The sequence below is a fragment of the Strix uralensis genome, chromosome 24 (genome assembly GCF_047716275.1).
Source record: "Strix uralensis isolate ZFMK-TIS-50842 chromosome 24, bStrUra1, whole genome shotgun sequence".
Lineage (NCBI taxonomy): Eukaryota > Metazoa > Chordata > Aves > Strigiformes > Strigidae > Strix > Strix uralensis.
The window spans coordinates 5809022-5836015 of NC_133995.1; the positions used below are offsets into that span (position 1 = coordinate 5809022).

Here is a 26994-nt window from a genome sequence, read left to right on the forward strand (position 1 = left end):
AAACTGGTGTGTACTTCTAATGCCAGTTACAGTGGGACGTGACCATACTGCCTATGTTAAGTGTTGAAATCAGGAGGATGGTGTCCCCATGGGTGAGATAGAAGTTCCTCCAGCAGGCAGTTCAGAGTCAGTCCAGTTAGGTCCCTCTATTTGGAAATACCTTCTGAAGATGCCTTCTTCCCTCTGCCGAGTGTACGGGATCTGGCCTCCTAACTCAGAGTCTGTTGTTAGGTGCTGCAAAGCCCCCACAGGCTGTCAGTCAGTGTGGGTCCTGAAGGAAGCTGTCCTGGTTTTCTGTCACTGCATTGCTGACAGCTCTGCAATCATGATGAAATGCAGAAATTCTGGAAGTGTGATTGTTGGCAAATAGAGCAGAATAAATCCTCAAGGACCTCACAGCTGAAAATTCGTGAATGCAGAAGAGCTTGAAGGGCAGTGACCCAAGGGAGTAAGCAGACATTGTAGGCCTGGAGGGAATACCCTCAGTACATAATAGGTTATCTGATTACAAAGCCACTTAGATATTGATTTTTACAGCTTTTTGCTTTATTCTTAATTTGAAATTTCTTTCAGTTCCCTAACAAGACCAGGGGCAGACTAATTTAAAGCAATCCCTCACTTTGGAGAGAAGTTCCTCTATCTGCTAATCTTGGGCTAGTCACGGTTGCCAGGCTCTTGTCCTTTGTTCCTTAGTTTTCCTTTCTGGTAATCAATATTTTGCAATTACTAGGCAACTTTGTTTTGTCTAGCAGGACACTCCTTGGCCTCTGTAGTTTGTAGTATATCCAAAACTCAGTTTACTTTCCCTTTTTGCTTTCTGTGGGTTCTTCAAGACAGAGCAGAACTGGATGGTTTATATGATGGCTAATAAAACATTGTCCTTTTCATCTCTGCCTTTCGCTTAAATCTCCGTGGCTTCTTAGGCATATGGCAAATTTTACCCAATTTGCAAAACTGCTACTGGAAGGCACTTAGATGGCATAGTACTGTGATTACTTTAGCAGAATCTCTAGAGTAGAATTTATTGTATGATTGTTATGTTCTTAGAGTGCACTTAGGGCAAGAGCTCTTTGCAGGTAGCAGATGAAGGTGCCCAGCCACTAGTGATATGGACATTCGTTTACTCCCTATTAGAGATAACAACTGTCCTCTTAGTGTTTCCTGCTTTTGAAGGAAACAAGAAAAAAGTAACTCTTTCACCATAGGCTGCAGAGAATGTTTAGATTTTGAGTGAGTTTTAACTAGATGTCTTGTAGAAGGACAGAGGAGATGTCTGGAGGCACTGGAATGGAATGTATTGACTAATAGCCTCAGTCTTAGAAAAAATTCCTGTCCTCTTATATCCTGTCAGCTGTGCCCTGCCCATCTGATACGGCCACTTCCTAGAATGCTGCAACTTTATTTCCTGCTACCATTAAATGAAAGATAGAGCTGGGAGGATGTGCGAGACATGAGCCAGATACATGTCTACACCACTATTCAACAGCTGATATAGAACTAGGACACTAACTAGCTGTCTCTTGTCAGGCTTGTCAGAAGACATGGTCAGGTCCGTAATGTCCCAGATGTCCAGAGGCTGCTCGTACCTAAATCAGACCGTTCCTGAAGGTGGTTCCGCAGCTGAGTGTAACAGAAGTAGATTGGATGGGCTGCTGATGTTTTCCAAACGTAACTACCAAACATGCCAGTCTGAACTGGCTCTTATGATAATTCTTCCTTCATTGTAGGCAGTCCAGGTTGCTAGCAAATCTCCATCATTTGCACAGAAGGATGCAAGATGTTACAAATCTAGAAAGATTTGAGAATATTTCTTGTGTCTTTATCTTAAATCAGGCAGTTACATTTTTACATTTTGTGACAGAGTACTGATGCTGTCCAGAGATAAACTATCCCTAGAACCACCCTCAAATTCATCATATGATAGATCAGCTTTGTAGATGGAAAGAAGGGTATACCAGTGAGCCTCTCTGTTAAATTAATTATTTAACTTCTATTACTTTAGGATCTGAGGCCCTCAGAACTTTCACTGTGTATGCCATTGCACCCAGATAAGGAATTTAGGCACAGAAGGTTTTAGGTGCTTTCAAAGGGGCTGAGTAAGGAGATGAATGTGTACATTGAAGCCTATTATGTTAACCACTGGACTTTCCTGTCGTGTATCATTTCAGACCTTAATGGTATGGTCCCCACACCAACACTTTTGACATCTCAAAACTGACCCAAAGCACAAGGGTGTCATTCATTCTTTCCAGAGTTGGTCAAGGCAGTGATGATTTAAAAAAAAAAAAAAAAAAAAAAAAAGGAAGAAAAGGAAATAACAGCATGCAAGAACACAAAATGGGAAGTTGGGACAGGAAGTGAACAATGCACTCATGCAAACCTGTTTAGGAAGCCAGAAATTGATTTCTTTAGCTGTTACTTTTTTTTTTTTCTAGCTTTATTTTCAGAGAATTTGCAATAGAGGGACAAATAATCTGTTATCATGTAGCTGCATCAGACCGGTCAACAGAATTTCCTTCTCTCCTCCCTCTCTCTCTCTCTCCCCCACACCCTTCAGAACAGTACAAGCACTCACAGGCAGAGTGGAGTTTATATGATTCATGGACTTACTCTCTGCCTTTTCACTTTCCTTTCCTCCCATGCCACCCAGTACCTAGGTTGGGGACTTCTTGCAATCTTAATACCAAAAACTTAAAACCATTTTTGTATCATATTCAGCATCCTCGAGCTTCAACTCACAGAATTAAGATGAAAATCTGTCAGATGAATTTTATCCATAATCCCTAATGGATGTTTTCACATATCACCATGATAACAGGATTCCGTAGTTTGATCAAAATGTGTAATTTATAATAAAGTCAAGCTAGATTTGTACTGTAGCATGGGTGTGGCATTAATAACAAGCACTAAAGGCAAGGAAATACAAAGTTATTTATTTGTAAAAATAAATAATGTTGTGTGTAAATTCTACACCCATGTGTTCAAGCTGAAGACATTTTATACTGTAATGTGGACAAATATTTTTCAATAAGACCCATTTACTAAAACATGCCAAATGCATCACTTTTCTCTCTGAAGTCCATGAAACAACTCGTGTGTTTAAAATAAATCAGATTCTTTACCACTTTGTTGACTTGGATCTTACCAGAGTGGGCAATAATTAACATTTTATATATGAGTATTTAAGTGAGCTGTTGAAGAAAGTCTAAAAGGAAACATCGTGTTCCGGTATCTCACAGCCCTTTGTTGACTGTGACACTGTATCAGTCGCTACCAGAGAAAACCAGTTTCCTGTATTTGGGTTTATAGTTGCCTGTTGTTTAAAAATAGAACAATTTAGAAAAAGCAAATATACCACAGCTTTCTGCTAGATTTGCTTACCAATAGCTGAATTGTGATGCTGTACTATTAGAAAAGTGCAGTTATTTTTTCAGGGGAGGTTTGTGCATCCTTGTGCCTCCTCCTTTCAGTTGTTTTCTGCCATGCACCCCATATGTATCCAGCTGCAGCAACTGGTTACAAATGGGTTGTTTCTAAGGGCAGTTCAGCAAAATTCTGTGAACAAGCCCAGGGCTTTGTGCTGCTTTGTTTAGGTGGACCTGGTTTTCTCTTTTCAGTTCCAGAATGTGAAGTTGAGGCTCTGAAGATAACAGTAGCATATTCCACAGGCCCTGAGGAAACTGAGTTGCCTGATGGTTCTTGAACGTGGAAGAAAACTTTTGGTGAAGGCTGTATGTTGACGTATATAACATCTTCCGGTTTCGGCTGAGGTTGGTGCCTTATGACAGCATAGATTGTACTATCATTCAGTTCCCCTTCTGCCATTCTACTTGCTTTGTTTCTTCTGTCCTTCTGAGAGGCCACAAAGAATAAAAAAAAAAAAAAAAGGAATTCAGCATTTTTTGCCTCTGAATATTAGTCTTAGTTCATCTACAACCACAAATATTTTCTCCTTGTATCATGAAACTGGGGAGGAGGGGAGGGGATGCATGGCAAAAGGGAAAGTGTGCTCAGGGAAGTTTGTAAAACTTCTGCACAAAACTCCACTTCCTAAGTTTTAAGGGACTGCGTAGTTGCAGCAACAGTTAACACACCAAATATTTAGGGCGACTGCAACTAGCGAAGTTTTCCTTTGATGAGAAACTTTGGTGATGTGGCTGAAGATTCAAGGCCAGTTAATTATCAAAAATATATATTGGTTATTATATTTATTTTTCAGAGTACTATAAACAAAAATATGCAGAAGGGCTATGACTTAACCAAGTTAGGTTGTGTCTGCTTTGCAACAAGATGTCAGACAGCTAACAAACACAGACAGCTAGCTTTAGTCTGAGTGGATGTGTGTGGATGCTTGTGTGTTTTATACTCCCCGTGAGTGGTGAACACGGACGCAGTCTTTGCATGACAGAGATGGAACAAAGCACCAGGAATGTGGGATTTCTCATGATGTCTTACCTGCAGTGCTGCTTGTCTGAAAGAAGGGTGTCTGCCAAAGTCCATCCCTTTTCCTGCCATGAAGGACAGAATTTCCTTTGAGTGTAAACCTTTACATTTTCATTTTAAAAATCACTACCCCCACTATCCCTTCCCTGCAATTTAACTCACATCTTGCATTTCACTCTCAGCCCAGTCTCATTGTCACCCTGGACAATGATAGCTATGAACAGACCTGGTGGGACAACAAGCTGTGGGGGCAGGAAAACTAGACAAGAGGATTAGGGAGCTTTACCTGCCCTTTTCCTTCTGATGTAAGTGGTGATGAGGAGTATAACAGTAGCAATCAGAGCAGTGGTAGGCAGGAAAGAACTCAGCACCATGAGAGCATAGAGAGTCCTGCAGGGAAAAGTACAATATCTCCATTACTATTTACAGCACCAGAGGTGACTGTAAATAGGTTAATTTGGGAGGGGATTTTGTGTGTTTGAAAATGGATTATGGTTCCAGGATAAAAATTCAGCATGCAAATATTACCCCTGCTGTCTCTAAACAAGCGTGGTTCCATGAGGTCAGTACTGATCTACAGCCACAGAGGATCCATCTCAGCTGTATTTTCTTTGGCACTTGGCAAGCCTGGGGAATACTCAAGAGCTTGAATTCTCTTCCTGCAGTCATTTGCAGTGCTACCAGAGTTCAAAGGCATCCCTCATCAGGATGCAGTAGCCCTTCTCATGGTCCCTCTTTGATCAGGATCATTAATAGGGTCACCTTTGATCAGGCCTGGTAATAACTCTCATCTGACATGCTGTGTTGTTTAGCTGGTGGTTTTAGGCTGGGCTGCTTGTACAAAAGGCAGAGTCATTGTAGCATTGCATGGCCCATATCGTTGTCCCTTTTTTAACCAGGTAGAAAGTAAGAACACAGTCAAACTGAGCATCTTCAGTAGAAACCTTGCCTAGTGCCCCTGAAATGGATAGGAACCTTCTACAGCTTTTCATGGGACTTGGGGAGTTCAGACCAAACTCTACAGGGGAGAAGGGGAAGCCTCTTTGTGTGTGTATGTGTGTGCGTACACATGCCTCAGTTGTTTGTCACACCACTCCTCAAATCCTGCAGTGCATCCAGAATGCTATACTTAGAGTCTGGGAGTCTTCATTTTTTTACCTGTGATCCTTATTGCTGTCATCTGTGGGGCTGGCAACATCCGCCTTCTTAGTGGGAAATGAAATGGTGTCTAAATCTGCATCCCGATTCCAGCTCTCCCCTTGAAATAAACCAAAGAGCAGGTGATTTTCCCACATCAATCCATCCCTGGTGACTATTCCTCATGCCAAAAAATCCTGCTTTGCAGGTTTGTAGAATGGTCCACAGTTACTGCTTGCTTGTTAGCTATGAAATTGTGAAGTTGCACAAGAAAATTCATCCTGTGCTATTTACCAATAAAAGAAGGTTAGATAATGCAGCTGAATCACAGGAATGGGATCAACCAGTTCCTCAGGTAAGAGCTGGGAGTTTTGTTTGGGTTGTTGATAATACCTGTTATCAGTGTATCTAAATGAAAACATCAAGTGTAGGCCCAGCCAAAGAGCTAGTAGTAAGTAGCTAGTAGGACAAGAACAGACATCCTGTGATTCCAGTTTTCTTCCCTTTGGGTTGTGGTCCTCTGATGTTTTTTTTATTCTTGCAAAATCTTTGATACTTGATTGCATGATGCCTTGGAAAACCTACTTACTCAATGATTATATCGTGTGCAGAGGGACAAATGAGATTTGGGTTCTGCTTTCCTTACAAGTTTGGGTCCTGTGACAGATCAAAGGGAAAGGACAGCTCCTGCAGGAGATGAGTTTTCTAGAAGGTGTAGGTCAGCTATGAAAATTCATACCGTTTTAGAGAACTATATGAAAACTGAATTGCTTATTTGGGCACTGGAATGCTGTTAGAACGGAAGCATCTTAGAAAAAAGATGCATCATGTGATTCCTATACACATTTCTCAGTCACGTCAGACAAATCAAAGAATAGCTTCCACTAAGTATCTTCTGGTTTTTTGCCTCCTATGCTGGCTAAAAGCAGAAAAGGAAGTAAGGTGTTAAAATACAGAAGTTTACTAGTGAACAGTGCCAAAGAGATGAATTCAGGCAGAAATTCAGGCAAAGATTCAGATTGCTTGGAGTCCATTTCATCTGCTGATGTAAATCTGAAATTTCATTAGTCAATGAAGCCAAGCCAGACTCCCCCACCAGTTGGCTGCAATTTGTTTATACCATTAGTATGTATCAAAAATTTGTTTAAAAAAAAGAAATTCAGGAATTATCTGTGTCTGAGGAAATTTCCAGGTTTAGAAGAGAGCTCTTCAACATTGACCTGTAATCTTTCTTGTCAAGTGGTAAGAAATTGCTGACTTTTAGAAGATCATTAATTCTTTGATTAACTCACCCAAAACTTCCAGCATGATCCTATTCAGTAGTTTGTTTCTCCCTTGGAAATGACTCTCAAGATGATATTCTCCTGAGTCATTAAGTTGGAGCTTTTTCAGCCACACTCTAATCATTTTCCACGAGAAGTCATTTATCATTTCAGTCCTTCCTATTTTAACAATACTTTGATCAGAGTTACCTCTGATAATAGGTTGACATCTAATTTGGGACACCATTTTGCACTAAATAAAACATTGAAGTTTCCTGATGTTGGCTATCAGAGAATAGGAGCAATGGAGGGACAGGGAGTTCCCTTTTTTTTGCAAATAGCTTTACAAGTTCTAAAGAAAATAGAGCGGTGATTCATTAGAGGGAGAAGACAGAAAAAAAACAATCCCCGTGGTGGCATACATCTCACCCAACAAAGAGGCAGAGCAAACATCAGCACAAAGAGAACTTGCAGAAGACAAGGAAATAAGCAGCCGCAGTCTGAGGAGGGTGACCACGGGAGATGAAGTTGGGGTGGCAAATGGGAAATTGGGGTTTCTGCTGCCCTTCCTGAACATGGGCTGGGTCAGGTTCTGGGGCTGTTACTGCTGGCAAATTCCCCAGGTGCTGGGACGTGGAGCCACCTCAGCATATTTCTTATACCTCATACATGTGTTCAGGTTTAAGATGGTGCTGCTCCACCTCACAAGTCTTCTCCAGCAGTTATCAAACCTTTTCTGTGTGACAGGTGTCTGTGACTGTAAAACGCTTTTCATAGAATGGAAAATTTTGTGCAAAAGCACGTATTGTTTTTTCATTTTCATTAACTTATTTGAAATATTTCTGTCCCAACCCCATTTGGTTTTGATTAATACAATCCTACAAAATTGTATTCATTGTTTTTGATGGTAATCCATAAAATATTGACTATTTTTTTTTTTTTTTTCTTTGAAACATTTTTATTTTATATGGCAAAAATAATTTCCTGGCCGCTTCTGCCTCTACATACATATAGGTACATATTGTGGTTCTATGTTGAATTATATAATAGAATTTTACCCTGTCCTTGATAACCTCTAGTGGGATCTCCATGTCTAGATACACCAGCTTCTCCTGCAAAACAAAAATGGAGATGACACATCATTCTTGTTTTATTTTGGCTGTCTCCCACCCAGTGCACTGTTGACCTCATAGCTCATTCTCAGGTGAAACCACCATCTGTATTCTTTGCAGCAGAATATTCTTCAGATCACCCCACGCCCCACACTGATGTGTGCCAGAATTCTCTCTTCGAAGTGCTGTCATGATGACAGAAAACAGCCACACCCAAAGTCTATAACATCAACTGAACGATGCAGCGCATGGTTACGGTTAATCCTTTCTTTTAAAGAGGAACTCAAGGCTGAGACTGGACAAGACTTTTCTGACAGCTCCTCTCACCAAAATTTCTTCTCATGTAAACTGTTGTGCACATCATACGAGCAGTTAGCTCTGGAGGGCTCTCCCTCTGCATGCAGAAACACTTGCGTGTCCTCTCCTGCCATGCATGATTCTTCCAAAGAGAGAAGAAAATCATGCTACAATTAGTCACAGCTTAGTATGCCAGTTTTTCTTACATTATACCACTGGGACTCTCAGGCTGGGCATCTGAGAAGAGTAATTTAAATCTGTAGGTTTGCCTAAATAAACATCGATGCTTAGCCTTAGTGCCACTACGCTTTCTCCATTTTTATTCCTATTGTTCTTCTCTGTGGACTCAGTATTTACTTGCAATAAGAAAGCAAACAGCAGCTACCCTGTCTATGACAATACCTGATCCATGATGTATCAGGGGAGAGCAACAAGCACAGATTTTCCTCCCCATGTGCTAGGTGATTTCACACTGAGAACTTCACAGTAGTGGGAGAGAAGGGCAAAGATTACCAAATGTCCCACCATGAAGTTCAGTTTCTGGTCAAACTACAGAACTACTATAACCAAAAATGAGAACCCAAAAGCTTGTATAATTAAAATAAACAAATTTCAGGCTGAGTGTTTCCTCCCCCTCATTGCCTTCTGGGAATCTTATTCTGCGCCTGGCTATAGATGGCCTGAATAAAAAGTGCTCAAGCAAGTAACAGTGTGCAGTGCACGCAACAGCACAGAGAGCATCTGTTCCTAGGAGAAATGAAGAGTCTGAGCCTTACCTGGTAGAGCCAGCAAGAGCAGCAGGGCTGGAAAACCCCCCATCCTGAAGTAGAAAGTGTTTTAGGGCAGAGAGGAAAAAAATGTATCCCAGAGCTTCTTTATCACTGAGAAATTCTCTGCTGCAGAGGAAGCTAACTTGCTCCGTCACTTGCAGTCGTCCACTGCCCAGAGCGATGATGCCAGTTTGGAATTGCTGAGAATATCTTTTAACCACAATCTTAATATTACTGCTTGGGTGGGAAGGCTGCATAATGTTTACTGGCTGCTTTTTCGCTTTAAATATATTGTTGTCTAGATAGCCATATTTAGCAATCAGGCTGTGTGCCTGGAAAAGAAATAGGCATTTTTGATCTCTAGTGCTACCTGGATATATTACAGAGCAGCTTTCAGTCAGATGTGTTCACCCTTACTGCTGCTTTGCACTTACATGCAAGTTTTATATCCCTTGTTCCCAAAGCCCTTGTACAGTGGTAGAGAACCATCCCTGTGCCATCATGGAGGCAGCGGATGGCCCTGCCCGAGGTCTCTCAACAGTTTGCAGCTGGAATTAGGACCCAAATCTCCTGGTTAGAGCTGCGATTCTCTTGTTTTATAGCATGTCTAGCTGGGCACCACAGTCCCGTCCAGGAATACTGAGGCTAGGTTTGTGTTAGTACAGCTGCAGTGGTGTGCGATTATGTATGGGCTAACTTACCCTCTGGAAATAGAGGAAATTAGTTTAGACAGAGCACAATCAGAGCTTGATCTGGTTTGGGGATCTGAGCTGCTGTTTCTGCGTGGAGCTAAATGGAGCTGGCTGGATGTGCCAACCTGCCCAGCTGGCTCAGAGCATTTCTGTACATTATAGACACACTAGCACGTTTTAAGTGTTGCCTCTTTCTTGGGTGATGTATTGTGATCTGGTGTACCGCAGGTCTTTATCACGAATCCACACTGAGTCAGATAATCAGTTTGATTTTATTTAGTTTTGCAGGCAGTGCAGGGAAAAGAAGTGTGAATGCCCTTGTGTTTGGGGTCTTCCTGGGAGAGCTAAATGCAGCTTCACTTTGGGGAGTAATGAACAATGATCACATGTTGGTAACATCCCCTTGAGAGGGTAGAAAAAATACAGGGAGAAATACAGAAAGACAGTTCATTCTTTGTTCACAAAGACATTTGAGAAATGAGGCAGCGGGTTCAGAGCTGCACGTAGACTTCACAGCCCTTTCTGCTATGTTCTGCAGTTCCTTACGCCTTTCCACAGTGACTGTTCACCAGGGATCCACACTGTCCAAGGCAGTTTTTGAGAGACAGTCTTCATCAGCTTGGAAAGACAGAATCTCTCACCTGTCAGCGCTCTGAGATGACTTGAAGCTGATGGGTCTCAGTTCAAACCCTGGTAGAATGATGCTGGGGATGAGTACTGGAATAACTCGGTGTGGTGGTGTGGTACAGCTACTGGCACTGACTGGAGATGATAGCAGAGCATTGCATTGCCAAAAGTGTGTCAAAAGCTTCAGTTTTTAGAGAGTAAAGTCTCAGTTAAACTGATTTTTAGACAAATAATAATGTTAGCTTTCAATACAAACCATCCAGTTCTAGTTATATCTCATGCTTTCAGGGGAAGCATTTGAGTGTTTTATAGAGACATGTAGGACACCTTCAAAAAAGCTATTAGTTCTTTAACACTGATCTTCAATGAATCATGAGAGATTTCTTGGAGATTTGAGACAGAACCATGTCTCCATTTTTACATTATGTGGATGTGTTTGTGAGTTGCTCCACACATGGTTGTTGAGATGTGTTATCTGAACTTCTGTTTACTGGTGTATCTATAGTTTTATTTATAACAAAGCATTTGCCAGTAGCTGGATAGAGTAGCAGGTTTTTTCTGGCCTAGCAATGAGCTGGGGAAAAACTGAGTAGAGCTCTCTCACCTTTACCATGCCTGGGGAAGCATCTTTGCACGTAGATAAGTCTGTGCTGAATCTCTTGACAGAAAGACTTCATATTCCTCCTTTCCCTCTGGCCCTTGATCCCGTCCTCTTCCAATAGGTTCAGGTGTTACTGGCAGCATCTTTTCAGTTCAGTTGTGTTGGAAAAAGTTGGTCAGCGCCAATGAGAAGAGGTGGTAGATGGTGACATTCCCTCTCCAGAGTGATGGGTTCATCGATACCTATGTTTAGCAGGCGATCCTTTTCTTAAGACAGGTGGCAAAGCTTTGCCTGCAAATGCTTGATGTTCATTTCTCTGTGGATTCCCTTTGGTTTGGCCCTAAGCAGTGCTCTCCCAGGAGGGGCTGATTCCATCACGTGCAAAGTCACCAGCGAAAGGGAGGACCTGCTGCTCATTCAAGCTGGGGTTCTTCTGCTCTGTTTCTCTGTTCTTCCTACTGTTGCCAATGATAAAGATCAGCACAGCCACCGCGAACTTAGTAACCAGGAATCCAGCAATGATATAGAAGACAGTGAAATCAGCTTCAGGAGGGATGCTATAGGGAACCATAAATACAACAATGAAGGGGATGGTTCAGCCTTCAAAGAAACTCTTGTAGTACACAATGTGAAGATGGTAACATCTCCTGCAACAGGCAGTGCCTACCTGTGCACAACAGAGCCTGGGAGGTTAGAACAACTATAATATGTTATCTCACACAGCGATAAATTACGATTGGCAGGAGTTGTTTTGCTTGGCACTGAAGCACTGAACTTTCTAGATTAGGATAAAGCTGCTGTTTAGAAACCCCACAGCAGCTCTAGGAATTGTCATAGATTAGGAAAAGGTAGAGAATATGCATGTGGTGGTACTCCTCTCAGCTGCAAATGGGGTTGCTGATGCTAATCTCCCTTAGTCCTAGGAAGAGATCACAGCATGGGAAGTTTTATGGCTTACCTGGAGATGCCCTGCACAGCACTAGGCTCCTCTGGCATCTGGGTGTCCAGGACAGCTGATGATAGAAACAGAACAGTTTAGTCTACAGATGTTTCTGGGTGATATTCATTGGTGCCACCAACACCAGTGCCCCAGCTAGGCTTAGATATAACCAAACTGAGATTGAGCACAGGGCTGTGTGCTAGAAGATTAATCTGTGTAGCAATAAGCGGATGACGTGTTAGATGTCCTGTAACAGTGAGGTCATATTGCTGTAAATCAGGAACTAAAAAGAGGCAATGAAACACAGCACCTCCTTAGAGTAAGACAAAAGTAGATGTTTACTAAAGTGAGGCCTTGGCATCTGCAGACACGTGAAATTTAAGTAGGAACTCGGGAACTCATGAAACTCAGAGCCCCAGGACGTACCTGTCAGCACTTCCACTTGCACCTTCCTTAAGCTGTTTGTTTCCCCCAGGTAGTCAGTTTTGCACTGGTACAACCCAGCATCCTGCTTCTTGAGTCGCTTCATGGTCACTGTCAGGACCCCCTCACGGACGTTGTCACTGATGGAGGTGGTGCCGTTCCTGTTCTTTAGGAATGGCAGCCAGAAGCGTCGGGCACTCACCACGTGTTGGCATGTGGTCTCGTCGATCTGCTTGCACCAGCTCTTTTCTCTCCACCGCTGCTGCCAGGGGTTATAGGTGCAGTTGACAGAAATGGTGTCCCCCTCCATTCCGTACACCACAGTGACGTTCTCTGCAGCACAGGATGCTAGGAGAGAAGGACGAAGGGGTGAGCCAAGTCTCTTTCATATCTATCCCTTACCACTATGTTTATGCTAAATGGCATTCTCATCTTTTACAACTCTAGTGATGGCTGCTGTCTACTGTAGGGCTGTCACCTCTCTGCACCCCCCATGAAAGATACAGTGTGCTCAGATTCAGAGTCTTGCTTCAGACTTTCTTGAAATACGTCTGTAGTGATCCCTCTGACTGGTGTGTTATTTGGCTCTTACCAGGCAGCTATTCTTGGGAAGGAGGAGGTATCAACTTCATTAATATTGCAGATTTTCTGAAGCTCAGGAAATTTTGGTCCTTGCCTTCCTTTCTGGCCCTGTGGTGACTGGTCTGGATTGCAGTCTGGAGCTCAACCACATCACACTTTCTGTAATCTTTGGGCTCCTGCCCAGTAAGGGGAAGCCGTTTGTCAGCATGATTAGGCAATTAAATATAAACTTGCATTTTCCTCTCATCCTGAGGAGCGTGAAGCTGAGCCTTCAGGTAGATTAAGTTGACATCAGGCAAGCTGTCTTGATTTTTAAAAGCTCTTTTCACAAGGCAGCTCGTAAAACCATGGCTTGACCAAATAATGACAAATTGTTTCTGTTTCCTTAGGCTAGACTTGCTCTGCAATGTCCAGCCTGCTTACTTGCATACAGCTGCAGCAAGGCAGCTTGCTTCAGGTCTAGAGCTCAGCACTTCCACATATGTTCACAGATTTGGCTCTGGAGTCCTCTGCTGTGGAAACGGTCCTTCGCAGTAAATGCCCATTAAGTTTATCCCCATTTTAAAGCCCTTTACACAGCGAGAGAGAAGCAACACAGCGCTGGAAAATGAATCCCCTAGAATCACAGTGACACCTGCAAACCAGTGTCCAGCTAGCTGTTTAAGATCTTACTTCTTAATCCCACTCCTAATTTCTAAATCCAGGATTTTAGCAATTTTTTTCACCCTATCTTCTAATATTCTATTAATTTTAATCATGTTGACAACTGGTCTTTGGCTGCTTGGTCTTTTTTCTTTTCTGCCTTAGTTCCTTGTTTCTAATTTCCATTCCTCTTTATGGTAGGGAAAGGCAGAGGGGACAGTCTGTACTATTAATACTTCCAGAGAGAAGTGCAGTGTGGTATTTGTGGAAATCTGTATTCCTAGTGAAAATTCAGAGGCTAGTGCCTTCTGTGAAACTGTAAGTAGTGATAAAATGGAAGTAAATTAAAAAATAGGCTCTCGTGAGGACTGTGTGCTGGCCAAGCCTTTTAATAACACTTCTTAAAATAATTTCAACCATTCTAAGTGAATTGTAAACTAAAAACTCTGAAGATCTTTCAGGCTTGACTAGAAGGCAGCATAAAAATGGATCTGTGCTCTCCAAGTATCCGACACCTACAAGTCTTTATCCTGCTATTTTGCTCGACTCAGTTATTCCAGTCAAGGCTTACCTCACTGCATCTCCAGGCCAGTCCTGTCCAGTTCCTCTGAACATTTTAACTCCCTCTCCTATTCCTCTTGTGGACCCCTTCTCACCCCCAGTTCTCCCCGTCAGCTCCTGAAACAGCCCCAGCATTTTGTTTTTTGGTTTTGTTTCAAATAGAAACAGCACTGCAACAAAATCTCTTGATCAGAATCATGGCATTTAAAGATTTGCTGATGCCCCTGTGGAAAACTTTGTGTCATTATCTTTTCAACCAGTTCTGCTGACAGATCATTTACTATTTGTGTTCCCCCTCCACTGTTGTGTGCTACTGAAAAACGTATAGTGGACTTTTTTCCAAACTCGTTCAGATTTTGGAGACAGGCTTCTGTGCTCTCAAAGCCTGAATCTCTTGCCTTTCTGTGCACTGCTGCAAGTATCTGGGATCAAAGATGGACAGAGAAGGCTGCCAGCTGGGCCCTGTGCCTTGTTTCTCCTTTCAGATGCACGTTGCTTTCCAAGCTGAAAATAGCCAAGTGCCCAAGATTTCAGAGATGTCCCCTTCATCGAGTTTTATTTTCCTCCTCTTGAACCCTAGCTGCTGCAATTTACACTCGAAGCCCTACAAATGCAAAAACGCAATTTTGCAATCTCACGTTTTATTCTGAGAAGGCACACGATTTCTGTCAATGGTGTTTCCTGTTCAGACACAAAAGGATCCCTACGAGAAGAGCTCAGCACTTGGATCACCGCTGGCCCTTTGTTAAGTTAAGGGAAAAGAGCAAGTTCTGAGGAGGGAGTCTGCTATCCCTGCAGTCTAACTGGGGAGGAAGAGCAGAGCACAGAACACACTGCAGTGCTCCAGGTTCCCTCTGCTTGCATTGCATGGGGCCTCACAGGGCACAGACAGGCAGTGAGACCCTTTATCTTTAGTAGATGTTTGTACTGGTTTTCCAAAGAACTGCACGCTACAACGCAGATGCCTTTGCATCCAGGAAAAAGCTGCTGTGTTTCAAAACCTGTGCAGTCTTTTCCCATAGCTTTATCAGTAACCTCACACGAGGTTCAAGTGGAGACTAAGTTTTGCAGCAATCCTTTACCCTATCTGTTAGCTGAAACCCCAGGCCATGTACGCTTTCTTACCTGACAAGAAGATCAAGAAGATGAGGTGCACGAGCTTCTCCATGTCAGCCGAGCAGCAAAGGGGACAAGAGAAGAGTCTGGAGAAAAGTGAAAAAGGCTCTTGCCCAAGAGCAGCTTGCTTTTCCCTCCTCATTGCTCTGCCGGAAGGAATGAGCACAGGAACTTGGCATCTTTTTCATTCTGAATATTGAGCAATTCACCAAGGACAGGCATTTCTCTCGTGGGCTGAAAATTCAGGCATCAGCATTGCCCACACACAGCCATAATTTTGTCTAGACGGCCTGAAAGGGAGCATCATGTGATGGCCTGTAGCCCTGGTCCCCGGAGTCCCTCAGCGCAGCGATGCTGCCTGTCTACCAGAGCAGGCGTTACATGCAAACTTCACATGGGCTGAATTTCTGGAAAGCTGAAAGGGAAAGGGCGGCTCTCACTGAGACTCTGCAGGTAGCTCAGTCAGCATCACGAGGGTGAAAGGAGGGCAAGGACATAATCTTGTGGGTTATTTTCAGGAGAAAGAAGATTTAGAAGAGCCTGCACATGCAGCATTCCTATTTGACATATAACCAAAAGCAGGAAGGTCTGTGTTGGGTGAAGCTGTGAGGTGTTTTAGATGAGCAAAACAGGCATCTGTATTTTGTGCCTAGCAGAAAGGACACAAGATCAAGGGATGGGGACATTGATTCAGAGCCCGTCAGTGCCATACTGATGTGGTAGTCCAGGACCGCAGTTAATGGAGCCTCCTTTAGCGTTAGCAAACTGGTATGCTGTGGATGCATTGCTATTTTTTCGTTTTAAAACTTATTTACTTGGAGATCCTCCATGCAAATACCAATAGACCCTGGCTTCTTAACTCATGTGCTATCTGCTTCTTAACAGGCAGATAAACCTAAGGGTCTATCCATTCAGAAATGTGCCACCTTTTTCTTTCCTCTGATTGGTGTTTAGGAAAATGGTACCTTACAGTGTCCAAAAATTCTCTGTGAGGCTTACTGATGGCAGTTTTTGTTCATTCTTGCTCCAGTGAGCACAAATCTGGCTTCTCTTTGATCAGAAGCAACTGTCTCCCTGAAAATGTTTCTCTTCCACTCAGTTGTTTTCTACTATCACTCTTCCACTGTTTGACCCAGTGTAACTGCATGAACAGCAAATAGAGGAATCGTGGAGAGAATGAACCATTTCCAGAATCATTTTCTTTTCTTTCTGTCATTTCAAGTTAAACATGTCAACTCTGAAAATCTCAAAAAATAGATCAGCTTCCCTGCTGCAGCCATAGCAAGAGAAGCCTGTTGGATGTGACTGGCTCCAGGACAAGGAGTGGTTCAGGCCCCTTAAATTTGCCACCTGTCTGCAGAGCTTGGTGCAGCCAAATAAAGTGTCAGAGTTTCTGGTCTTTTGGAGAAATTGAACTGAGTCCCAGCAAACTCATTTCATATTGTTCACCACATGACTGCTAAATAAAGGCAGCAAATGTGTCATTTGGAGTGTTTCCAGCAGAGAGGGGGAAGTAATGGTATCACTTCCCAAGGCCCTGGTGAGCTCTCCCATGAAGCTGCACATGCCTTTCTGGTCTCCTATGACTTTAGAAGAAGCCACAAAAGCTTGCTTTCTATGGTGTAGGCAAAAAAATAAAAAGTGCTGGAAATAGGCATGCTGGTTTGTAGTGGTCTTCCAAAGAACTTCCACAGAACCAGCTGCACTGGTGAACAGGCTGGGAAGAGCTGTCTGAAGTACAGCAAAGTGCTGCAAAAAACCAGAGGTACATCTGAGACTGGCTGGCGATTCCTGCAGAGCTGCAAAGATGCCTCATAACAATGAAAGTGAGAGACCAAGTGCATTGGAAAAACATGTTTGAAAGTTGAAGGTGTGATTATTCAGGCTAGCAGGGTTTGATGAGGTCCCAGCCAGCCTGGTGTTCCTGTGGCAGCTCTTGGAAATTGCCAGCCTGCATCAGAGCAGCACTGGACATCTATAAATATATTGCGCGTCTGACTGACTTGGACATTTTCATCTGTAAATAATCCAGTCTTAAGTACCATCGTATCCTTTCTGTTACATCATCTGATGTTGAGACCAGCCCTCTTATACTCCTTCCTCTGTTGTCTCTCACATTTCCTGCATCTTCTGCACACAGCCTACCAGCTTCTGACTCTATGCTACTGTCTGTACAGCCCAGCGTCATGTCTGCCTCAGGGCTCACCCTTGCAGTTAGCACAGCAAGGCAAACTCTGTGAAAAACATGCCAGCACCCTGTCCACTCCTCTGGTGTAATACCACATGTTGTTCCCTTCTTTCTTTTCCCCAGAAATACTCATTTTTGGTTCTCCCTGCTTGTCTTGATTCACACTGCCTTGGCGTAAGCAGCCAGTTTGTGTGTTCCTGGGGAATGGAGGGTGTAAGGCAGCAGGCCAGCCAGAAGTTGTTGAACAAAGTAAGGGCCTTGGATGAGAGGGTGGTGAAAGGATGGGGCAGGCTGCACAAGCCACACATGGGAAGCCATGCCCGTGACTTCAGATTTCAGCTGCTGCTTCATTCTGGTTTTAATGTACAGGCCTCAAAGGCTGCATAAATATGCTGTGGCTGTGGATGACCCTGAGAGCAAATTCAGTCCTCAAGCCTGGAAATAATTGAGTTGTGTAGAAGGTACAGTGTTGGAGACTCTCACTAGTGTAATCCACAGCAGCTGCGCTGACTCCATCCCACAACCCTCTGCACTCTGTAAAGGGACACTTGTACATCCACTCAGTAGTGTCATCACCTTCGCTCCCTCTTACCCCCAAACTCCAACACACACACTCTATCTCTTGATCTAAAGCTAAACATTTAGCTTTAGTTTGAAAGCCTCTTACCATCTTACTTCTTGCCTAAGCAGACTGATAAATTTAGGTAATAGGGGAATTTGCATTCAATCTCAGCAAGTGTCCATATTACTTATACACACTGTTGTTGTTTTGTAGCTACAAGACCTTCTGGTGCTCAGATTCAGGCAGCACAGTCCTCGGTTTGCAAAGTCTGCAATGCAGCATATCATCGTGTTGCAATACACCCTCAAGCTATTTGCCTTTGGGTAGATGCTGGTTCTGCTTATTCTTATAATCCAGTGCTCATATTCCCCACCCTTTACATGGCAAATGAACCCGCTCACGGCAAGGTTAGAGTTTTATCCCTACAGCACTGGAGTGAGTTTGCTTGGCCATAGTAGCTGAACCCTTAGGCGTGGGATAGAGTTTCTACCAGTGAACATAGATGAAATACCAAACCCATCCATGTCCCGACGAATATTGCTCTTTTTCAAAAGGTCAGTCCTCCACACCTGCCTCTCCAAAAGAGTTGCATTTTAATGGAATTGAAGAAAGCAGATGTGCAAGGGATCCTGACAATTACCCAGCACCTCTGTCTGACCCAAGCGAATTTGCACACTCGTGGCAAAGTTCTCTACCGGCTTCTAATAGGAGGGAGGTCTTAAAATATATAGGCAACATACTCATGGCAGCAAAAACTTAGATCTTTCCCCAGTGTCCATCCGCACACCTTCTACTCCTCATTCCCACTTTGTATTCCAGTTCTTTTCTCCCATTTCTGGATTGTTTTGGGATTCCGTGCTTCATCCTTTGTCATTCGTTGGTACCTGCTTGAGTGCAATGATAGCATATTCCACATTTTCATCTTTGGGTTTCCTGTGAGCCTGACTTGGTTCAACATTACAGTAGAGAGGGTCCTCAGGGATGAGTTGGGATGTAAAGTTCAGGGTAACATATTTTAGGTCTTTGCTGTCATCCTTGGGACTTTCTATTCTTTCAGTGCTGTCAAGCTATGAAAAGAAAAGGAAAACACTTGTAAGCATGATTCAGTGCCAGGCCACAGCTGTTACCAAAACAACAAGATTTTGCCAGGGAGAAAAGGAGAAGCAATGTAAAAACTTACCTTTGGTCATGACAGAGGTGAAAGAACAGAAAACTCTTTCCTTCATCACCTCTCCTCGATACAGGTTGCAACCTCATTGTCTAACCTTGGTTTCTAGTCTTTGGGTTATTTCTCAGAGGTTACTAGAATTTGCTCCACTGTGGTTTTTTCCTACTGGAGTTTCCTTACATTAATTACCCCCCTCTCTCTCCACCTAGGAACATTCCTCTCTCTTGTGACAAACAGCATTTCCCCTCCTGCTCACAACCAAAAATGAGCACCAATGTCCTCATCAGACGGATCAGCCAGATACTATTGGTAAGGGATTCAGGACCATATGGGAAATGTATCATTTTCCTTACCTGTGCTATGTCCTCTGGTTTTTCATAGGTGTCCTCTGCTTGTGTGTTACCTTTGGAAAGAACCAAAACCAGAGGTTTTAGAAGTAGTGAAGTCCATGAAATGCCTGGGCATTGCCTGTGCTTCAGGAGTTTTGGGGAAAGCTGTGGGATTGCCCAGTGATAGAAGCAGTGGGTGTGCCAGTGGGACCCATCTACCCTGAGTCTGGTGAACACTTTACTTCTCCTCTAACACATTAAGAGGTGTCCTGTGCAAAGTCTGGAGGATCATGGGTTTGACTTATTGTGAGAGGAGATCAGAGCCAGGAACCTGCCTTGAGGCTCCCAGGCTGCACCTGCCTTATCTTCTCCAGGGCACTGTGAGTTGGGAATAAGCTCACCTGAAGTGGAAGTGGTGGTCAGAGTTTAGTACAGACTAGAACACGAGGCATCACCAGTCTCCACATACCTCTTCTCTTCAGCTGCTTGTGCCGCCTGACGCACAGTGTTATCAAGCTGATGAGTGCCAGGATGAACAGGATGCTCAGGATCCCAGAGAGCAGGATGAAGAAGTTTACATTTGAGCTGAAGCCAGGAGAGCAAAGAAGTTACCAGTGTTAGATGGTAGCACAACACGATGCTGGTGCAGCCCGTTACCAAACAGCGACCAAAAAAGGGACAGAAAGAGCTTTTATGCACTTGGCAGGAGGGTCTGGTTCTCCTGGAGCAATGATTTTTCTACCTGACTGTGCCTTCTGAGCTTTTCTTAAACTACTCTCCAGGCTTTAAAAACAAGCCACTGTTCAAAGTTCAGAGCACAGATCCAGGCTCTCTGGAGCAGGTACTGCCTGTTCGTTCTGTGTTTTGCCACAGAGACTGCCGACCCCAGGAAGACAGGAGTATTGTGGATGAGACATTAATAACTCATGTCTGTGTTCAAGCTCCAAGACTTTCTTTAGGCCTTACCTTGGTGCTGGGGTGTCGCCAGAGGGAGTTCCTTGATTTGTGCCTCCAGTACCTAACAAAGTTGTTCCAGCCGTTACTGCAATCACAAACATGACACAAAGAATAATCACTACTAGGCTGCTTTGCATTTACCAGATAAACTTCCTTGCTGTTGCTACCATGGATATAAACCCACTCCCTGTGTGACACCAGCCCAGACAAGCTGCCCAGGTTGTAACCTGTGTCATCAAGACTTGCTGGCAGCAGGTAAAGCAACGTAAAGATCAAAATGTGGGAGGGGGGGTCAAGGAGCACAGCAGGAGCCCTGCTCTGTGTGTACCCACCCCAAATCAGGGCAGAAGGAAGTGCTCTAAGTGCAAGCAGATATGCTCTGTGACAAAGATCTTCAGGTAGCAATGAAGTACTTAACGACTCTGTGCTTAAGCAGACAGGGGCTTGCTGAGAACTAAGCAAAGAGCATTGTCTGTGAAAGACTCAGCGGTAAGAATTGCTTCCAGGACTGGTTCTGTGCCCAGGGAAGGTTGTGTGTGCAGGAGCCTGCATTCAGCCCCATGTGTTAGGAGTTTCTCCTAGAGAATTATGCCATCCCCTCTCATCTTCTGGGTTGCTGAATCCCTTCAGTGCTGCTCTGCCACATTCCTGAAAAAAAGGCTGCAGCATGGTGCTGGTCTGCCACAACCAGGTGCTTAAGTATTACCACATATTGTTAAAACATCATGCTGAAATAAAACCTACAAGTCACGAATCTTTAAAATATGGGTCTAAAGGTTGTCCCCTTGGCAACCAAATGTGAAGGTCTTAATAGTCTTTGAAAGCCAAGGGATGAGTTACTCTAAAGGGGCAGAACTGCTATCATGAGAAGGAGTGACAGAAACACCTCTGCGAAAATGACTGAAGCTGCTCTCAGGTAAAAGAGAAGCAACACAGCACACACGTGTGGTTCAGTTCTGGTGCCTGCTGCTGTTCCGTAGTGTGGTTAGCGTGAGAAGGTACAATGATGCAGGGTCTGGGCAGGGAAACACATCAGATGTATCAAGGGAGGTGGTGTAAACTGGGCAGAGGGAGAGAGTAGGAAAGTGAGTCTGGAATCTACAACCAACCACATTTCCCTACAGGTCAGTACTCACCCTCAGAAATATTGAGCGTAACCTCCACCATTCGGAAAATGTGATCATGTTCATAAAGCGCACACAAGTACACGCCGGAGTCCTGCGCCTGCAGCTTCCCCATGGTGATAGTGACAACCCCCTGCCTGGTGTCATCTTGGATCGTGAGTTTGCCTTGCTGAAATGTCCTGTGGTACTGTGGGGGCTTCGAATTTGTGGTGACCAGTACATTACAGTCTTCCAGAGCTCCCTCTTTGCACCAGGCTTTGCTCACAGCCCCATACTCTGGGGCGCTGTATGGACACTGCACAGAGACATTGCCTGACTCCTTGGCTGTGTATTGTTGGGTCCCTGGAAAAAACACGGCGTGTTGGGGAGATCCAAAAGCAAGCACAATGGCACCCCATCACTGGAATACATGCCATGTGCCGAACACTCCGTGGACCTCCTTCTACCCCCAGACGTGAAGACCCAGATTACTTGTGCAGAGGTGAGTTACAAATTGGATGGGTTCTGTCCCCTTTTTCTGTTTCCCTCAAGGACCACGTGCCCACAGGCACTCAGCCCACAGGGCCTGGGAGGCAAGGACCAGGGAGGGCTGGCAGTTGTGGGGCCAGAGGAAGAACAATGCCTGGCAGTGAAGGAGGTCTCCAGCAGCACCCAGCGTGGGTGAGCCGAGCGCTGAGCTGGGGAAGCTGCTCCTGGAGCCCCTGGATCGGTGCTGTGGGGAGCAGTTGGGAAGCGTTGGGAGCCCGTGGAAACCTCCCCTGAGTCTCTGCTGGGAGCAGCCAGAGCATGAAGGGCCAGGCCTGAGCTTTGGCTTCACAGGCCCAGGGCGCAGCTGTCAGTGTGTCTGCCAGGGAGACAGACAGACAGACAGGGAGCGATGGGGGTCAGCTGTGCGGTGGCAGCAGTGTGGCTCAGGATGACGGGGAGAACAAGCAGGGGAGGTGGGGCTGAAATGTGCCAACATCCACATTTGGCTGCCAGCAGGTACTCACTCTTGGACACATTGACGCTGGCCTCCATTGTCAGGGTAATATCAGAGTGTCGGTAGAGCCCACACCAGTACACACCAGTGTCCCGGGCCTGAAGCTTGTGCATGGTGATGGTGACAGTCCTTCTCTGGCTGTCATCCTGGATCAGTGTTCTGTCTTCCAGAGCTTTGCTGTTACGCTGTGCTGAAGGGTAATCTGTCCTCACCACAACTTCACAGCCAGTCTGAGTGCTTCGACACCAGACTTTTACATCTGTGCTGTGCACCCAGGTGCTGTATTTGCACTGCACAGAGAGACTGTCCAACTCCCACGCATGCAGCTCTGCAAAACAGGAAATGTAGTCACTGATCCACGAGCGGTGGGCACATGGGCATCCACCTCCTGGCCTGAGCTGGGCACCTGGGCCAAAGTCTGCCCTGGGGCAACTCCCTCATGGATGGCCCATCAGTCAGGGCAGGGGTGAGGTAGGGCAGGATAAGAGAGCCAAGAGCCTGCAGGGCCAGCCGGGTCTGTGAGGCTCCTTCACACCGTGTCTGTGTGAGCGGGGAAGGCAGCGTGTGAGGCTGGGGAGGGTGGGGGGTGGGGAGGGTTGGGGGAAGTCACACAGCTGTGTGGGAGAGGGGGAACAGAGTGGGGGAAGGAATGATGTTGCTTTCTGACAAGACTTGGGTTTGTGTGGGGAAAAAGGTACTCACCCTTGAAAACATTCAGTGAGATCACCTTTAGTAGAAGATACCCGTAACTGTAGGAAATGGAAGCACAGTAGTATATGCCTGAGTCCTCTGTCTGGAGGTTAGTCATGGTGATGAACACAGTCGCATGCACGGGGTCGTCCTCTATTGTAACATTCCCATTTGTGGTCTGGTTTGTGTGTAAGTATTTTGTTGGGTTGGTCGTCAGCGCTAAGAGCTCCACTTTACCATCTCTCACACGGTACCAGGCTTTTGGCTGATAGTAGTTAAACTGTGTAGTGTAAGGACACTGGACATAGAGCGTGCTTCCTTCCGATTGTCTCTCCTTAGACTCAAGTATTTGGGCTTGGAAACCTGTAAATATCAGATGAGGTGAGGGAGAGGGGAGCTGATGCAGGGCTGCCTCAGACACTCCCCAATGGGCACTTGTGGCTGGAGAAACTCTGAAAACCAAGATCCATTCCCCCTGCTAAATTCACCTGCTTGGAAAGGGGAAGGTTGATTTCTGGTGGCCAGTGTTGAGATTTCAGCTGGGACTGCAAACGTGATTTAAAACCCACAGACATGTGGGTGCTAGAGGTGTTGGACCTTCAAGCCCGTGGTGGTGCAGTGTTTGGAGCTCCCCCATCAGCCCAGCCCCATTCTTACTGCTCCTCGCTGCAGGCAAAATAGAGACTGACCGCTCCCCGCGCCGTGCCCCTCAGGAGCCGAGCGGCCGTCGATACGGGATGGCGGGATGGGGCAGAGGGAAGGAGCCGGGGCAGTGGTGTGCTGGGGATGAAACGCTCGATCCATGGCTGGCTCTGAGCTTACCCCAACAGCCCGCAGCTCCTCCGTGCCGCACCCTCGGAGGATGCCCAGCGACTCATGGATGTGGGGCTGTGCTAGGTGCAGGGCTGCCTTGATTTCCCCAACATGCTGAAAGCTTTGTGCTTTCTGCTGGGATGGCAGGGAAGGCAGGCGGGTGCCCTGAGCAGCTCTGTCCTGAGCCACGAGTGCAATTGGAGGAGTCAAGCAGAGCCGGGCAGTGTGATGGAAAATGCCAACTAGGGGAGGCCGCAGCTCTGTTCTCCCAGGGTTGTTTGTCCTGGAGACCTGGAGGAGCCAGGTGGGCAGTGGTGGGATTTGGGGCTGCCCTTTCCCTCCCCACCTCTGCCATGAGTTGCCCAGCTCAGAGTCCTGCTGGTGTTGGATTCCCCCTCGCTGTGGAGCTCCACAGGCAGCGGGAGTGGGGAAAGGTGTCCCGCTGCCCCCGGGTGCGTGGGAAGCCTGAGGTATGCCCAGCCTTTCTCTTACCTGGGAAGCAGAGCAGTAGCAGCAGGAGGACTCTCAGCTCCATGGCCATCCTCAAGCTCAGGGAAGGGGCATTGCTGGGAGCTGCCTGATGGGTCCCGTTTAAAAGTGTCTGTCTTGTGAGCCCTCCTGCATCACAGTGACGCTGCTGAAGGAAGTGCCTGAGGTCTTGCTTTCCCGCGGAAATCCTTCACCATGTTTTGCAACAAAACTGATATTAAGATCATTTCAGAGGGCATTTGAGGAAGTGGCTGAGAGCAGAGCTTGGCCTGTCCTCGTGGCAAAGGCCCTTTGCTGCTCTCACCTGGCCGTGCCATGCTCTGCCCTCAAATCAGTGGCCTTGGCTGTCCCAAGCCATGGGAGATGGAGCAAATCCTTTGCCCTGGCCTAGCCCTTCTCCCTGGGCTCCCAAGATGCCCTCTGCCCAGTCCCTTGCTGGGAAGTCTCCTCAAACCCAGGGCAGCAATGAGTCCTGGGCTGTGCCTGCATGGACCCTCCCACAGGCCATGCTGTTTGGGATCCCAGATCTCCATCCTCCCAGCCAGTCCTCTTGTACCCTGTGCTCTGCCGTGCACAGACCCCTCGGGGTACCTACCCCCAGAGTGCCCAGCTGGAGAAACCAAACCAGAACCATTTGGCTTTTGCACATTATCTCCACAGGCACGACTGAAGTGATTTTAAGTACAGGGGAAACAATGCAAATATAAAATAATCCATTCAAAGCAGCTCCTGACATGACTGGCTGTTGGCTTACTGTGAAAATGGACAGTTAAACACGGCTTCCTGGCTCTGCATGTCCTTTTGGTCCCCCATATGATTCAGGAACTGGAGATGACAGGGTGAGAGAACTGGGAGTCAGGAGCAGCCTACCAGGTAAATGAACTGAGGAGTACAGGGAGCAGAGAATGGGTGGAGCAGGTGGGTCAGCAAGCCTGGGAAGTGAATTCGTCTGCAAGAAAAATGAGGAGGAAGGAGTTTCTCCAATTAAAAAAAAAAAAAAAAAAAAAAAAGAGACACTCACCTGTGAAAATGGCCAGCTTAATTTCCTGTATTCACAAGAGGCAAGAGTCATCATAAAGAGCACACCAGTACTCCCCAGTGTCTTGTACTGTGAGCTTCTCCATGGTGATGCTGAGAACTCCCCTCTGGGTGTCTTCACGTATGGTGTATCTTCCTTTCTGGGTGTTACTCTCATACTGTCTGCTCATCTTTTCTGCACTCTCCGAGACAGCACACTCTTTCCCAATTGTCTTTTTGCACCAGACTTTTCCACACAGCCTTGTAATCTTGCATGTTGTATGGGCACTCAGCAGAGAGACTGCATCTGCCTAGCTATGTATCCTTGGGTTTCTGGAAAAGGTCAAACTGGTTAGTAAGGTCCAGACAAAATGCCCAATTACATCAGTTTCCCACAATTAGAATAAGCACAATATTGTAATCCAGTTTACAGGCATTTTAGCTTCAGGAGGGTCGAATTGAACTGGGATGCTAAATAAAATAATATCCAAAATATTCTGTCCTTCTGAAGCAAGTTTGGAATAATATAATCATGTCCCCAAACAAAACAAAGCTTGTTGTAACAGAAACATCAGAAGTCTTTGCTCTGAATTCATCAGCTAAGTTGGTGATCAGAGAAAAACAGCGAAGACAGAGAGAGATCTGAGGCACCTGATGCACAAGAAATTACTAAAACAACTTTTTACCTGGAAAGGAAATGACAGGGATGATATTACAAAAGTCTATAAAATCAGGAATAGCAGGGAGAGAGAGAACAAGAGCAATAATTCAGTGTCTGTTATAAGAAGGAAGTCACTAGTTAGGAGAAAAGGAAATTCTCCACACATGCATCGAGTGTGGAGCTCGCTGCCACAGGATGTTCATATACCAGAAGTTTTTATGTGTCAGCAGAATGAGTAGATGAATTAAAGAGAAAAAAGAATTGAGCCATTACTATTATATCAAAAATATCCTCTCCAGAAAATCACTGGAGGCTGGGAGAGTATTCTGGAGAGCTGTTTCTATGTGCTTCTCTGTTTTTATACTCCTTCCTAATTATCTGCTTCAGCCAGCGTTGGAGACCTTTGGTCTGACCTACTATGGCTATTCCTCAGTAACCTGGGAGAAGGTAATACAAACCACTGAAAAGGTAAGCGGATAAAGTGAGGCAGAAATCTACAAAATGCCCCACATTTTCCTTAAAAATACATACTCACTCTTGGCAACAGAGAGCATAATCTCAATTATCTGGGAAAAATGAGAACCCGTACAGTATGCACACCAGTACACTCTTAAGTCTTCAGTTTGCAGCTTCTGCATTGTGACAGTGATTGTCCCCTTCTGGGTGTCATCAAGTATAGCACTTCTCTCAGAATGAGCCTTGTTTTGATATGCTGATAGGTGGTGATACCACATTTATCTTTCCTTCAGCACCAGGCTTTCCTTGTAGCATTGTAGTCCTGGACATTACAGGGACATACAACAGAGACT

At 45.3% G+C, this 26994-nt stretch overlaps 3 protein-coding genes across 6 annotated transcripts; all 3 read right to left on the bottom strand.

The window, feature by feature from the left end:
- Positions 1-2917: 2917 nt before the first annotated feature.
- LOC141954373 (uncharacterized) lies at positions 2918-9198 on the bottom strand. 2 transcript variants are annotated; one of them, XM_074893806.1, is made up of 6 exons: positions 9028-9198; positions 7901-7954; positions 5602-5701; positions 4730-4833; positions 4456-4508; positions 2918-3852 (listed from the first exon to the last, which is right to left on the bottom strand). In XM_074893806.1, exons 1-6 carry the CDS (start codon positions 9068-9070, stop codon positions 3517-3519), a joined length of 690 nt encoding a protein of 229 aa, XP_074749907.1. In that variant the 5' UTR covers positions 9071-9198; the 3' UTR covers positions 2918-3516. The 2 variants fall into 2 exon arrangements, with proteins under 2 accessions (XP_074749907.1, XP_074749908.1); XM_074893807.1 differs by lacking the exon at positions 7901-7954.
- Positions 9199-9966: 768 nt separating this feature from the next.
- On the bottom strand, positions 9967-18747 carry LOC141954349 (triggering receptor expressed on myeloid cells 2-like). 3 transcript variants are annotated; one of them, XM_074893761.1, is made up of 5 exons: positions 18696-18747; positions 15215-15620; positions 12308-12652; positions 11900-11954; positions 9967-11498 (listed from the first exon to the last, which is right to left on the bottom strand). In XM_074893761.1, the coding sequence occupies exons 2-5, from the start codon at positions 15345-15347 to the stop codon at positions 11282-11284; spliced, it is 750 nt and encodes a 249-aa protein (XP_074749862.1). In that variant the 5' UTR covers positions 15348-15620; positions 18696-18747; the 3' UTR covers positions 9967-11281. The 3 variants fall into 3 exon arrangements, with proteins under 3 accessions (XP_074749862.1, XP_074749861.1, XP_074749863.1); XM_074893760.1 differs by lacking the exon at positions 18696-18747 and having other exon boundaries at positions 15215-15334; XM_074893762.1 differs by lacking the exons at positions 15215-15620; positions 18696-18747 and adding an exon at positions 12897-13002.
- TREM1 (triggering receptor expressed on myeloid cells 1) lies at positions 18077-24628 on the bottom strand. The gene is made up of 8 exons (XM_074893759.1): positions 24511-24628; positions 23218-23568; positions 22526-22843; positions 21546-21875; positions 20419-20494; positions 19922-20037; positions 19477-19526; positions 18077-19022 (listed from the first exon to the last, which is right to left on the bottom strand). The coding sequence occupies exons 1-8, from the start codon at positions 24557-24559 to the stop codon at positions 18816-18818; spliced, it is 1497 nt and encodes a 498-aa protein (XP_074749860.1). The 5' UTR covers positions 24560-24628; the 3' UTR covers positions 18077-18815.
- Positions 24629-26994: the final 2366 nt, after the last annotated feature.